The sequence below is a fragment of the Diabrotica undecimpunctata genome, chromosome 4 (genome assembly GCF_040954645.1).
Source record: "Diabrotica undecimpunctata isolate CICGRU chromosome 4, icDiaUnde3, whole genome shotgun sequence".
In the NCBI taxonomy this organism is placed as follows: Eukaryota; Metazoa; Arthropoda; class Insecta; order Coleoptera; family Chrysomelidae; genus Diabrotica; species Diabrotica undecimpunctata.
The window spans coordinates 130,551,738-130,567,825 of NC_092806.1; the positions used below are offsets into that span (position 1 = coordinate 130,551,738).

General features: G+C 31.3%; 1 protein-coding gene and 1 long non-coding RNA gene across 3 annotated transcripts in view; both read left to right on the plus strand.

Moving 5' to 3' along the window:
* Window positions 1-1,196: 1,196 nt before the first annotated feature.
* On the plus strand, window positions 1,197-2,532 carry LOC140438400 (uncharacterized). Of its 2 annotated transcripts, XR_011950521.1 has the most exons (4): window positions 1,197-1,334; window positions 1,444-1,673; window positions 1,785-1,851; window positions 2,293-2,532. It is a non-coding gene; the product is annotated as an uncharacterized lncRNA (long non-coding RNA). The 2 variants fall into 2 exon arrangements; XR_011950520.1 differs by having other exon boundaries at window positions 1,215-1,673.
* A 2,776-nt stretch (window positions 2,533-5,308) lies between these two features.
* tej (tejas) overlaps window positions 5,309-16,088 on the plus strand; it is a 65,456-nt gene continuing 54,676 nt past the window's right edge. Inside the window, exons 1-3 of the mRNA XM_072530252.1 lie at window positions 5,309-5,557; window positions 8,148-8,324; window positions 14,175-14,290. Coding sequence (XP_072386353.1) covers window positions 8,151-8,324; window positions 14,175-14,290 — 290 coding nt within the window. The 5' untranslated portion in view covers window positions 5,309-5,557; window positions 8,148-8,150. The remainder of the gene's footprint in view (window positions 5,558-8,147; window positions 8,325-14,174; window positions 14,291-16,088) is intronic.

The window sequence follows — 16,088 nt, forward strand, 5'->3', positions numbered from 1 at the left end:
ATTCATTTAAACTGTTATGAGCAATGAAATTGACCATTGACATTTCAAACTTTGTAATTAATCTACAAGATTTGGACTTGCTCATGCGATAATAATTTTGAAATTTAATAGAATCATTTAATAGAATGGGATATAACACAAAGAATTCTCCTTGTTGTTGTCTTTTTAAAAAAATGTCACGCACCCAAACTGTCCTACGCCTACGAAGACATCTCCACATCAAATAAGTGATGAACAATTTATCAGTAGAATTATCGCTGCTAATTTTATATAAATTTTAATTTTGTACAAAAAGCCCTTAAAATAATATTACAAAAATGTGGTTATGTTGCTACACTTTCCTGGCATTTTGACGGTCGGTCGATGGAACACGAACCAGTAATGTGAGTTTAAAAATAAAAATACAAAAGTTATTTGTTCGCCGTTGGACGGTTGGTCGTGGTCGGTCGAACAGTCTGATGCCTACCTTAGGTTGTCTTCCTAGCAACACGACACACGAGTTGCAGCCTATGGACAAATCAATATTTAAAATCTTTGAGACATTTTAGGACCAAGAAGTCTTACAGTTTTTAACAACAAACCCTGGCAAGGCGATTACCACAATGAGGTTTGGAAAAAATTTTACTCCAGTTTGGATAAAAGTAATGACATCATCAAACATTATATCAGGTTTTGCAGCCACCGGCATTTATCGGTTTAGATCAGACGCTATACCTGAAGCTGCCTTTGCAAATATAAAAACGAGGCGAGTACAAGCGGATATCAAGTGCCAGAAAAAACTAATGACAAAAATAGCGTTTGATTACTGTCTTAAGTAGCGAATCATTATTAAAAATAGATTTTAAGACGGCTGCACAATTGCTCGGGAACGGGTGTGAGAACGGAAACGGGAAAAAAGTGAGTGACCATTTTATAACCTAACCCTCTTGTTTAAAAATATGTGAATGATATGCTTTTTATCTTTATGCTTTATAAAAAACGAAAATATTAAAAGCTCGTCCTCATTAAATACATATTTTCAGAGTTACCAGACAACCTCTTTTAATAAAATTAAAAAAAGATTGTTGCACAAAATTTATTTTGAGAAAAAAATAATTTATAGCACACGTAACAGTGACACAAAACATTTGAATATTCGTAGCACAAAACACCTTGTTTACCCTTAATTGTGAATTGTGCTGATGTTTTCAGTTTCCGTTCTCGTTCCCGTTTCCGGTCAATTGTGCAGCCGCCTTAAGTCTTTATACAGGCTTTACACCAACAATAAATTCACGAAGAAATTCATGAATTTATTCATCAATTTCTGTGTCAATAAATTCGTGAATTTCTTGGATGTAAAAGTTTCTTTGACTTCAAATAAATTTTTACATTAAATGTCATTATTTCAGTAGTACCAATGGTTTTATTATTGGATGTTATTTATTGTTGTTTGTTTGAATAAAGATATTTTGGATTTGGAAATATAATCAGAAAACAATATCGTTTTAAAAAGAAAATAGTGATTAAGATTGTACAAAAAATTATGCTGAATTTGGTAAAGAGTAAGAGCTTGAACAAAAGGTAAAAATTAGTGGAAATTACATGTAATTAATGAAAACTGTTGATTTTGGACACAGAAGATAATTTCAAATAACTTTAATAAGGACAACATAGCTAAAGAAACAGAAAAAGCGGTAATTTTATTTTTTTTTTTGTATGATAGAACAAGAAAATCTAGCATTCATTACATAATAAAAATTAACTGCTGTTAGCAGAAATGTTAATCAATTCATTGTGACTTTTAGAATGATGAAAGCCTTTATTTAAATACAATACCTGCCTGCACCAAGTCGAAGTAAAGAAGAAAGAAAGGTACAATACTTTTTATAATCTTTTAACCACTATTCATAATATTTTCTCAAGAGATACCTAATAAAAATAAATGGGTATGTTTATTGTTAGAATATTGAGATGTGTACAATTCTAATCAAAAAGAGAAGTTGTAAAGAAATGAATACTTAAAAACAAATAAAAAATGGAAATAACCAGTAATACTTTACCACTAGTTTGTGAGCTGATTCTTTACAATTTTAATAATTTGTCTAACATATTACAATTTGCTTTATTGAATAGTAGGGTAGGGTAGGACTAAACTAAATATATAAAAATACAATCATTTTTAAATATAATATAATTTAAATGGTAAATGAAGAATGATAATAACAGGAATAAAAGCTAGTTTTAATATTTGTTATACACAAACAACCAATTTTTTCTTAAAATAAAATTCGTATTTACCTATTTTATTCGTAGGATATGGAATTCTGCATTTTTAAAGAAAGATAGTCAACTTTGGAAGGAAACTATGAATAATAAAGTATAAGAGTAAGAAGAATTAATAGGAAAGAACAAAATTAGTAGCAGGCCAAAGTCTTCATGTAGAAAAAGCGGAGAAGAGAACACAACAGAAACATGTCAGAGAAATGAAACTGGCAGAAGACATGAATTGAAAAGAAATAGATTTATTACGTTTAAAAATTAGATTATGCAAAGAAAAATTTAATAAAAAATTTAAAAAAAAATTATATGTATATTAATGATCCTTCTGAGGTTTTCCCATAACAACAATATTTTATAGGGCTCTCAAACATCTTCAACTTAAGTTCAATAATGTCTTTATTTAGCAATTCATCTTCAAAATTGTCTCCACTTTGATTTTTCAATTAAATCATTTCAACTGTACAGCCACTTCCATTGACTAAAATGGGAAACTTTCTTCTTCCATACACATTTTGTTACATATCTGGAATTCATTATACAAAATTTCAGGATGTCTCAGTGAATTGTTTCAGTGGACTTCTGAATGTGAATTTAAAATTTTATCAATAATATAGAATAATCCATATCTGGTTCTAAAAAATAGATCAATGGACTCGATGCAAAGTTAATTTAACAATCCTATCAATAATACAGAATTATCCATACCAGTTCCATCCAATACTGGTTCAAAAAGAAAATATATCCAGCGAGTATCAGAATTTAAAATCAATCTTTGATGTATTTAAAGCATTTATTGTAAATTTTTAGAATTCCATGATACATCCTTGATATTATTTGGATAATTAATGATTAACAACTCTTTTTTGCAAGTTGCTGTTTTTGAGAATCATGAGCCGAATATGAAAACCTAGCTACTATCTCCATACTTTTCATTTTGAAATCTTATAATACTTGGCATTTCAAAGAAAACCATCCTTTCCTGTTTCTGAAATCAATAGCACCCATATCTCTTGGAAAACGTTGTTTAATCAATTTTTAAACTTTCAAGATGATAAAAACATTTACCTAATGACTAGACCAAGTAAAAGATAGGAGTGAAGAAAAAGGTAGAATTATATAATCTTTTATTAACAAATATTTAGGTACTATATATAATATATTCTCAAAGCATTAAATAAATAATATTTGAAAAAAAGATGTAAGAAAGGGAAAAGTAAACAATTTTTTAATAAAACTAGAGTTTTCTGTCTCGAAATTGTATGTTTTTCCTAAAAAAAAATACATAATATTATTTTCTGTCTTTTATTATAGAATATTAAACTTACCTCTTTTCCATAACTATTACTTGACACGACTTAAAAATGCAAAGTTCAATTTGGTTCAATCACAGTATTCTGTGGTTCAATAATCAAAAGCAAAATAATTATTATCCCTACTTCGCGCCAAATCAACACAGGTTGGTGACACTGAATTCACGTCCAATAAATGTGAAAAATAGAACATGTTCTATTTCGTCAATTTCTTCACGAATTTATTCATGAAGTTATTCACGGCAAAATTGGATGTCAAATTGGGCTTTACACACGTCAAATTTGACCTTGAAGCGACTTCATGAATTTCTTCATGAATTTATTGTTGGTGTAAAGCCCGTATTTTAGTCTTCGCGATAACTCACTTGACGATGTCTCTAGTGAAGATGAACCTATGAAGATGCCGCCTTTGAAGTGTGTCAGCACGCGATCGCCATATTTTAAACGGAAACATAGACTCGGATTGAGAAATTTGTGACAAGCTACGACAGAACTGTAATTTAAATTTTAAGAGATTAATAATGTAGTAAATTTGAAATAATTCAATCTATTCTTCAACTAAAAGTACGAATAAAATAGTGCATAATATGTCGATGGTTGCCGTAAATAAATTAAACCGGGTTAATTTTCCTATTCACATCAGATAAAATTTCACTGAACAGCACTGGTTCCGTCTAAAACATGGCTGATTTGGTTTGCGCGTATTTATCTTGACAAGCAGAGTGAAAATTCTGATTGTTTATTATTCTGTGCCTATGACAAGATCTAAGAGAGGAGCAGTAGCTCTAAAGATGACAGTCCACTAATTGAATTAAATTATAAACAGAAAGGCAGTACGGTTACAAAAGAAACTGTAATCTGGGGTCTAATCAAATAACAACTTCTGACTTTAAATGCTGAACATAAATACTCACTTAAAATGTTAAAATCAGGTTAAGAAAAACATTTGAAAAGTGAAACAAAATTAAAAGAGGTTTTTTTTAACTACAAATATTTAATTTATATATATACCCGGTATTTAGGCGTTCCACGCCCTTCCGGTAGGGATCTATGGAGGAGTATCACCTAGCCGCAAGCCCTTATCTCTTGCCGTACTGCTCCACCATAGGCCGATCAGATACCAGCATATTCTAAGCAAATATTTAATTTACTTAAATTAATAAAATTTAAAATTCGTAAACTCATTTTCGAAACCAAATTCAGATTTTTGCTTTTATCTGTGCCTTCTAAGAATTGCAAAGCAAAACAGACGTTCTAGTACTCGTACTCGTACAGAGTATATCGGAATAAAAGGAAAAAGACAGTTAAGATTTGATTTCACGTATAGTGAGTCTATGTATCCGCTTATACGTATTTCGCCCCAAAAGAGCTCTTCAGAACGGATATTCACAGTCGCTCTGAACGTGAAAATAAATCTCTTCTGTCTTAGGAAGCAACTCTAACATGACTTCGTATAGACGCAAATAGCATCTGATACTAAAATCCGTAAACTAATTTTCTATCTAATTATTTCTATCCGTAAACTAAATTACTATCTTATAATTAAGCTTAAGCTTTTAATCATTCCGTTATTAATAATTTAAAATAAATAGTTTTAATTTAAAAATTTATAATTCTATTATAAAAACATACTGCAATTGCCGTTAAACAAGAGGCCCGGAAAATATAGGAAAAGAAGAACGGTGACAACAACTATCTTCATATTGGAATCACAGTTTTTTTTTTATTATTCTCGTTGACTTAAATCTGAAATCTACCAGCCAGCAATTACAAAATCTGATCTACGATCTAGGACGCCGGTACAACGTGTTCTGTGATTTTATTTAACTGAAGTGTTGAAACTCAAAATGATTGTTTTTCTTTATATTAATATTAAAAATAGTTAAACAAGTAAGGCGCAACAAGTGATGTATATTAAAACATTACGTTTTTGTTAACTTTGTTGAAAAGTTTTTATATATATATTAAGAGGTAGTTGACTAATTTAAGTAAGTAATATCATTTGCATTTTTAAAACTCATAAATATTGTTTACCTTATAATTTAGGTCATCCTGCATTGCACTTTAATAAAGCAGTTTAGTGGTAACTAGTAAGGGTTTGCCTTTTTGAGCGTGTCCAAAGAATATAGAAGCTTCTGATGTAACACTGTCTGGAACTGATGTTACAGACAGTGTTATCATTTAACTATTTATACATATTTATAAATAATCCTTAGTTCTTGTTAGAGGTTAAGTTGTAAATTACCAGTAAATCTCTGATGTAAGATGTAACTGAACTGAAACTACTTTTCACTTAACTGTCATAGTATTGGTCACAACTGTGTTTTAGCAAAGACATTGATATTGATAGAAGATCAAACCAATCAAATACAAAAATAGCAATAAAATTAGTTTCCTTGGATTCATATTTCATAGGACTTTGTTTTTGCAGAGAAGGTATGCTAATTTGATCAACATGTCTATACCTTCCCATTGTGCTCATGAGAAAGCAACCTATAAGTATAATAAAGTACATATAAGGGTACTTAAATCTTGAATTTGTCATTTGCAATGTAGTGCAAACTCGCCACCAGAGGCGGAAGGTGATTGGTATAAACAACCAGTTAAAAATTAATAGGGTTTATTTTCTATTTTAACCCTTTTCAGGCAAATCTGATACTCTACTACAAATGTCTTGATAACTGAAAAATTAATATTATCTTTAATAAAAATTATAACACCCCCGGTATTTCGACTTGCAGAATAACATTCCACAATATAATATCCATCAATGTTAATATCGGAATCATGAATATCTTTTTGTGTTTTTTTTTTGGAGAATAAAATAAAAGCCCTGATTTGATCTGAACCATTTTTGGCAATAGACTTTGTGTGTTTAGTTAGATAAAGGATGTCTGTATTAACTTTAATATTAGAATTTATTATTAGTTTTTATTTGTCTGTTGTTTATCTGTTTATTAACAATATTTTGAGTTTGTTATTAAAATATTTAATACTTCTTGAATCATCTCCCACTTCTTGCAATGCTTATAACTCAGCTTTTACTTTTTTATAATAATCTTGTTAAACTTTATGTTTGATCAGATGCTATTTTAATACCAGGAATGTAAGTGGATCAATTTTTTAAAATACTTTTTACATCTTCAGGGAGATTTCAACAAACCTTTAATTGAGCAACTATTACCCATAGATAGGCTTACTTTACATCCTGATTTAACCGGGATTGTCTCGGCTCTGGCGTCCCGGCCGGTTTTGTATTTTGTCCCATTTGTACAAACCAGAAACCACAAATTCAGTAGTGGTCATTTTTCGTTAGTGCAAACCTGTTGTAAAATGAGAGGTACAGCACCTTGTTTTTCTATTTCTTGAGCTTTGCTCACTGTCAACTTAGTACATAGCTCTCAGTTTACTTTAATCACTTGCAGTTCAATTACGTTTCGTTTTTTTTTGTGAAAGGTGAACTGCGAAAAGATTATCCTTTTATAAAAAATCTTTATAGTGACGATAGCAGAGTGAACTGTCAGCAATGGTTTTCTTTTCTGAATTTTCAATTGCACACAGTGGCTGATCAGATATTAAAGATTACTTAAATAGTGCAAAAAACTCAAGGATGATGTAACAGCAACAGCAAGTACTTCATCCATTGAACATTTTTTTACAAATGATTTTTACAAATGATGATCCCATTCAAAATGATGTATTGTTGCAACAAAAGAGGTCACATTCATTTATCACACAGCAATGAACTATACAAGTTTTATGTTCTTATTGATCAGTTAGGTTAGATGTCTATAAACCTAGCAAATTAGAAAGAGATGCAGTGACTGATTTGTGTCAGTTTTTTCTGCCACACTGGGGGAACACCACTGTATTGCAGCAGTCATTATATCTTGTATTATATGTCTATACTATTACCATCATATTTAAATAACCTATAAAGCTCGAAGAGCTTTGGTATTTAATGATTATTTATGCTTTCTGATTTTGTTATTCTATTAGGTTCATTGACATTAAAAATTATAATAGAAGCTCTAGCTTTTGTATCCATTATTTCCAAAATGATATTCTCCATACTGGAATTGCTATTATTATTGACCTGGTTAATTAATTGCCACTACATTAGGATATTTCAGTGTATCAGATGAATTCTGCAACACATCAGATCCTACAGAGCATGTAGAAAGTTTCATAAATTATTGGTAATTATAATATAATAATTATAGTACCTATAATTATTAATAACTAGTAGTACTAATATGATTTCGACAACAAACTGAGTTAAAAACAGAAATGGCACACCTTGTGATTTTCGAAAGTTTAACCACATGTATGATATTTCTTTCATTATTCATCTTTAAACTGTAATAAAGTTTTTATTCATTGACTAGCATGAAATATGACACTTAGACTAATTTAAAGGTATAATCTGCAAGAAAAATATCTGCACCACATATTTACACACCAATAGATTTTAGAATCCTAACTGGTGTTACCCTAAAATTTGCAAAATTACATGGGATTCACAAAAATTGGATTTATATACATATGATAACACTCATTTATTTTTCTATTTTTCAGATTATGGATTCGGTTAAAACTATGGTAAGAAGTGTACTGACTTCTAGTCCAACATCATTATCAGTTGATCGGCTATGTAAAGAATATAGGGATATTTTAGGTGAAAATATTCCTTTTCAAAAATTAGGTTATAATTCAGTGGAACATTTTTTAAGGGATATTCCAGACACTGTACAAGTAAGTAGCTATTTTAATAAAAAACCTAATAGCTAATGAATTCAACTAAAACTTAATGATAACCCTTTATAAATAAAAACCTGAAGAAAATTACTGCATTATAAATTTTCCCATAAATTGTTAACAAACTAAACTACATCTGTATAAGACTTGATCCATCTCATGTAAAATATTTCAGCATGTGTACTATTATTTATGTTTTATTGATGAACATATTTAGGAAGCAAGAAATATGTGGCAAGACTCAAATTTTAGATCCTGAATTGTTGGGAAATTTCATACAAAAATCCTTTTTGTAACAAAAAGAAAATAATATTATGGCGACGTAATTATCTACACACAATTAGGGAATATCATGCAACAAAAGAAGTTTTTTTTACCTTGACTTGTGTTAGTTAGTTATTTATTCATGTAAATATATAATAAAATTTTTATATTCGTCAAACAATAGTATAAAATATTGGTTCACAAAAAAATATGAGTAGAAAGTATAACATCCCTAACATATTATAAACATAAGGCATACTATAAAATGCACACATTAGTTAAGACAAACATCCTCTGGATTCCCAGATATAACCGGAAATTCATCAATCCACAACCCAGTTCCAAACATTAAATTTAAAAATCCGTTACTGGTATAAAATGCCTGACTGATGAAAAAATTCTTGATCATTTTTGTAAACTGTAAATTTGGTAATTCAGTAATTGCAGAAGGCAGCTTGTTGTAAAATGTTATACCCTAAGAGTTGAGTCCATCTCTACTTATTTGGAGCCTGGTGTAGAACAGCATTAAAGCATGCTTATTCCTGGTTTCAAATTATTGTACATTCTTATGTCTGTGATGACGATCTATATTTTGTTTTACATGAACAATACTCTCTAGAATAAATAGTGAAGGTATAGTTGGTATATGCAGTGCAACAAATGCTTGCAGACATTATTTCTGGCTTCAGCAGTGTGACCCATGCCAAAATTGCATAGCTGATATCTGAATGACAGTGCAAAATATGCCAATTTTAGAGTTAATTAAGATACACATTCAGAGAGTCTTCTCATCAGAAAAGTTGCAAGTCCTAATTTATCAACAAGGGACCTTGTCTGAGCTTTCCAGCTCAGTCCTGCATCAAAATCTCTCTCTTTTCAATACTGACCCCCCGAAGGGAGTGTAGTGCTCCAAAGATCTCTGTCTCTGGTCATTTCTTTTTTACTCATGCATAGGTCTTTTGCATATGCTTGTAATTTGATTGATCCATCTTGTTGGAGATCTTCCTTGTAATGCCTTCTACCTCTCCTTGGATAATGAGTCTTTCCATGTTTTCTATATCCGCTCTCATAAGTATCCTCATGCATCCAAGTAAACCCCCAAAAATTTTATTTGTTTGTCTGCATCCCGGGAAGGAAGCTCCCTTATTGAAAAATCTAATTTTGGGTTTTATTGAGGTTTAGAAGCAATTTATTTGCTGCAAATGCCTGCAGAAGGCCTCTTGAATCTTCATCAGTAGACCCATTATGGCCTTTGTTGTATTTAGATCTCTTCTAAAACCAAACTGACTATTTGTAAACAAATTTTTGGATTCAAAATACTTAACAATCATTGCTGACATACATTTCTCAAATACCTTTGATATTATAGGAAAGAGTGGTATTGGCCTATAATTGGATGGGTCATCATTGTCACCCTTCCTATTGATCCATCTTGTTGGAGATCTTCCTTGTGATGCCTTCTACCTCTCCTTGGATAATGAGTCTTTCCATGTTTTCTATATCCGCTCTTATAAGTATCCTAATGCATTCAAGTAAACCCCCAAAAATTGTATTTGTTTGTCTGCATCCCAGGAAGGAAGCTGCCTTGTTGAAAAATCTAAGTTTGGGTTTTATTGAGGTTTGGTACCACCACTGTTTTTTGAGGAGATCAGGAAAGATGATTTCTTTAAAACAGTTATTTATAAGCGTTGTTGAGGACTATCAATGAGATGTATTAATGGAGGTCATACAGTTGGCAACATTTGGCAAGGTAAAACAGTAACAAATGTTCAGCCAGCCTTTGTTAATAGCTTATCAACAGGATTACGAGCACCATCAGGTAAGGACCAGCATCTAATTGCCATGCATATTGGCAGCAATACTGGTTTTGTGCAAAATGGTGCCCGTGTTTTTATATAGAAGAAATCAGGGGACTACCATGAAGAAATGCTTTAAGAACATTCTCCAGCATATTGATATTAATTCTGTCATGCAGTTTTGGATCATGCATCTTGTCACAGCTTCCTTGTTAAACGCATTTCAATGATGATACTTTTTGTATCTATTATTATCTATTTGTATAACTAGAGATTTAAAACAAAAGTAAAAATGTCAATTATTGTTTGTGTATTTAATTTAAAATATTCAGCTTCACAGAGTAGAACACTATAATTTATGACCATATAATAATATGTATATATGGTATGTTATTCTGGTAGATTCTACAACTGTCTGTGTTTAACTGATTTATTGACTGCATACAATTGAGTCATCACAATTAAAAATCTGTCCATTTACTATCAGATATTGGTATTCTAATTATTACAGTAAACTAAGCTTATAATGATATGGCATCGCCTAGTTATTTGTATCTAACACTGCAATAATTATTCCTCCAAGTTTTGTATCCATATCCAAATCTAAAAGTAGATATAGTATTATTTTGATTCAAAATTTAATAAATTAAATTATTCTGTCTCCAGTAGCTTTATTTTTTTTATTTTGGTCCTTCAGATAATTATTTTTTGCCTAAATAATTACTTTTTTAAAACCTTGCTTATTTCAGGAATTATGGAATTTTTCTGCATTTTATTTTAATTAATTTTATTTGGTGTATCTGAACTGAAAAGGTTCAAGTATTTTTTTATACTGTCACCTATGTCTGAAGACAACCGTTTCTCTGACTAGCTTTAATTCATGAAGGTGCATTTTTTATTAATCATACCTTATAAGTGATTCTTTTATCATAGTCTGTTTTGGTTTAGTCTTATGGAGAAATGTTTCAAATTGTTGGTTCCCACTGTTTCATTGTAAGTATTTTTAGCACACAGTATTGTGACCTACTGCTTTTTGATTTTCTTCTAGCATCATATTGCTATTGATCTCAGAAAAGAATCCATCTTTGATGAAGAGTGTTGCTGCCTTTTTTTGGCTAGCATATCTTGGAGTTGTCCTATATTTTCTTGTGTAGAGTTGTCATTGCTTACTTTAGCCTGTTTTTCATAAATGTATGTTATCGATTTTAACAATTTGAAAATATTAAGGGTTTGGTCAAACTTCCTGAGTTGGTTGGTAGGTTTTAGTCACATTATAATATTGTTATAGTTACAAGTAGAACATAATGTACACCCTTTTAAATTGTTCTATTCGTAAAGCCAAAAAAAGGGCCTGCAACTCTACTTCCAGGTTTCCAAATTGGTTCTCTCAAGATTTGATCCATAAAATTAAAAAGAAAAATAGTCTGCATCGTTTGTGTTTAAAATAAAGCCTCAGGGAGCCCAAATAGTGTTGAATTTCAGCTTTTAAGAACTGATATTAAAAACCAAACCAAATATGAGCATAACTTACAACATACAAATGTTCACTTGAAAACCATCTACGTGCTGACCCAAACAAATTTTGGACTTTCTTTACCTAAGTCAAAATATAAGAATAGTGGAATTCCCATAGAAATGACATTAAACAACTCCAAGTTTAATACACCTTTTGATATTGCGAGTGCCTTTGCTAAATATTTTGCATCAATGTATGATAGATCTGACTGCACACATTGTCATTCTCAAAGTACTGGGTGGGGTTCTTTTACCTTTAAATATATCACAGAATTAGATGTAAATCGTATTAAAAAACTTAAACCCAAAAAATTTACAGGCCCTGATGAAATACCACCCTATATCTATAAGGGAATAGCCGAATCCTTGGCTAAACCTCTGGCGTTTTTGTTTAATATGTCGATTGAACAGGAATATTTTCCAGATATTTTAAAAGTGGCAACAATTTCTCCAATACATAAAAAAGATAAAAAAAATGACATTCAAAACTACAGGCCTATCAGCGCGTTAAATAGTATTGCTAAGATTTTTGAAAGTATTCTTTATGATGATATTTGATGATTGATGGATTCGACCGTTACTTGATGGAAATTCATTTTGTGTAACAATAAAACACTGAAAACTTTGTTTTCAAACTTCCACAAAATTTATTTTAAATTCTTATCACTACAGCTGTTTCGGCTGATTGCCTTTCTCAAGTGACCATACCAAAAACAGATCACTTGAGAAAGGCAATCAGCCGAAACAGCTGTAGTGATAAGAATTTAAAATAAATTTTGTGCAAGTTTGAAAACAAAGTTTTCAGTGTTTTATTGTTACATTTATGATGATATATATGAGAATGTTAAGAGTAAAATCAGCAAATTCCAGCATGGTTTTGTAAGAGACAAATCAATGGTAACTAATCTCTGCATGCTCTCTGAACATATTGCTAAGGCTATTGAGGCAGGGGAACAGTTGGATGTTCTGTATACTGATTGCGAAAAAGCATTTGATAAGGTAAATCACTGTATTCTTTTAAATAAACTGGTACAGTTTGGTTTCTCAAGAAAAGCCTTTAATTTATTAAAATCTTATTTGTCAGATAGAAAGAATACAGTAAAAGTAGGTAATTGCTTTTCTCACCAATATGTGTCATCCTCAGGAGTCACACAGGGGAGCAAACTAGGACCATTGCTCTTTATTTTATTTATTAACGACTTGCCAGACTGTATTAAATCTTGTAACAGCTTAATGTATGCCGATGATTTTAAACCTTTTAAAACAATCTGTAATAAGAAAGATGCAGTCAAATTGTAAGATGATCTAAGATCAGTTATTCAATGGTTTAACGATTTAAAAATGACTCAATGTTAAAAAGTGTGCAGTAGTTTCATATACGCGAAAACTCAATAGTGTTATTGAAGATTATTATATTAATGATGATTGAGTTGAGAGAGTGAGTGTTATGAAGGATCTTGGAGTTAAATTCCAAATCAACATGAAGTTCAATATACACTTTTATGAAATAACTAACAGAGCTTATTGTGCTTTGGGTTTTGTCAGTAGAAGTAGCAAAAATTTCAGAATAAGCACAATTATAAAACTCGATAATGCCCTGGTGAGACCACATATGGAATATGCTTCAATCATCTGGTCTCCTACTACATTTTCAAACTCAGAAATCATTGAAAAAGTGCTAAACCGATTTTTTAGAATTCTATATGTAAGGAAAAATAAGAAATATCCATATGTGGTCTCATATAGGGCAATGTTAGACTCATTTCAGTTGCAGTCACTTGCCACTAGAAGAAACAGTCAGGCCATTATGTTCATATAATTGATTGTTAACAGTATTAAGTACACAAACTGTGGTTTAATTGAGTTCATTTACTTTAGAGTACCCAGGAGGAGGTTAAGAATATATATCCTTTATAAATTACTATAGAAACATATCACCAATAAACAATATGTTAAAAATTTGTGATGAAGTATTTAATAGACTGACTCATGTGGATATATTTAATGTAAAAAGCTGTGAACATTGCTTGCTCATCAGCCCTAGGTTTAAGGGGTTTATTGTATTTTTTCTTATTGTATTATTATTTTTCGTTTCTTTCATTCATTTATTGTATTTTTTTTTGTCTTAAACACTTTACATGTAATTACTATTAGTCTATAGGGTTTGTAAGGTGTCTAAATAAATAAATAAATAATTATATACTGTTATATTAATATTGTAAATTGTATTTTTTGTACTCAATATTGTACATTCTTTTATTTTTATTAACAGTTAGTTGGTAGCGGACGATTTGCTACAGTCAACTTGGTCTTTTCTGAAAAATCAGCCCATATTGCACAAATGGTGTCAAAACAAAAGTTAACCAAAAAGAAAAGGCAGCCCTACCAGTAAGTATAACAGTTCTTAATAGCGTAGAATTTTTAAATTTGCATTAATTGTAGTCATAGAAGTTGTGAATATAGACATATTTCTTAACCTACCTCCAAAGTCGGTCGTGGTTATTGACGATGCGGCTTATGAACATGTTCAAAAAGATAAATACCGAAATCTAAAGGCGGCTACAGACACACATGCAAGATTGTCCAAAATGCTTGTCCAATCTTTTTGTACAAGCACGCTGGAGTGACTGTAGGGAAATGTGGTGCAAGCTTTGTGATTGTACAAGCGGCTTGAAGATTAAAAGGATCTTAATTATGCATGCTTGAATTAATCGTGCTTGCTCAAGCAAAACGGTACGTGTTTACCCAAGGTTTTCAAGCTTGAACAAGACAACGGACAAGCGTCCGTTGTGTTGCTTTGTGAGGTAGCATTTGAGTAATTTTCGTCATGACTAGTGATCTCGAAAAGGTTAACCGTGAATTATTGGAGAGTTACAGCATACAAAATATTATTAGAAAAATCTAGGTTAATTGACGTTAATCCCGACAAGAATGCAGTTGTTAAAAAAATAAACTCCTTATGGACTAATTATAGAAGAGAAAAGAAAAAAGTTGAAGATGCTGACCACTCTGGAATGGGTGCAGATAAACGTTATGAGCTCACACTTTCTAGTTTTAAGGTCTAAGTCTAGTAAGCTAATGTGAGAATATGTTTTCCTTTTCATCAACCATTGTTTACACCACACCGCATGCGTTTTTATCCGGGTTTTTTTTTCACAAGAACAAAAGCGGCCAAAGCGAGCGTATCATCGTCCGAGCCCGACATATTTGATTAAACTACCTCTATTTTTATCAAGCATGCTTGTACGTGTGGTGCCAAAGGCAAATTGTGCATACTTGTACAAAAAGATTGAACAAGCTTGCAGTTGTGTCTGTAGCCGCCGTAACAGTAGAAAACAAAATATTAAAACCTGATTTTTACATTATTAAACTACATAAGCCAAAATTTAAAATGTTCGAGATATATGCAATTTTAACTTAACATGAGCACAGTGTCTTACGATTACCTCCCTACCATCCAGATGTAAATCTCCTCGAATTAGTTTGGGCATCACTGAAGCAATACCAGCATCAAATATTGTCGTTAATAAAAACCATACACCGCCACAATAATTCATAATCAATTCACAGCCAATAACACAAATTGACAGCAATGTTTAGTTTGGTACTAATATATTTGCTATCCGTGTGTCTTCATCATTTTGCTTCGTTCTTAATTTTGCATTAAAATCTCCGATGATCATTGTTCTCTTCTTCTTCCGCTTTATAAGCAATTATTTTTGTGCGGTCCTCCGATACTTCTGTCGATTGGTGACTTATCTCTTGCTATTTTGACGACACGGGTCTCCTCCATTTTGCTTATGTGGTTATTCCATTCGTTTTTTTCTATTTTTTGTCCATTCATTTATAAACTGTAGGTTACATTTTCTTCTAATGTCTTTACTTCTCTTTCGATCTCTCAGCGTATTTCTTGTAATTTTTCTCAGTACTCCCATCTCTGCCGTTTCCAGTAGGCTTTGCGGTGTCGCTGTATCGGGTCTTGTTTCTGAGGCATATGTCATTATTGGTCTTATACTGGCTTTATAAATTCTTTACTTCATCTCAGTGTTAATGTGTCTGTTTCGCCATATAGTGTTATTAAGCATCCTGTCAGTCTATTTGCTTTTTGTACTTGATCTCTCACTTCTTTGTCCAGGTCTCCATTGCTAGACAGTGTAATTCCCAGGTATTTTATTTCCATTACTCG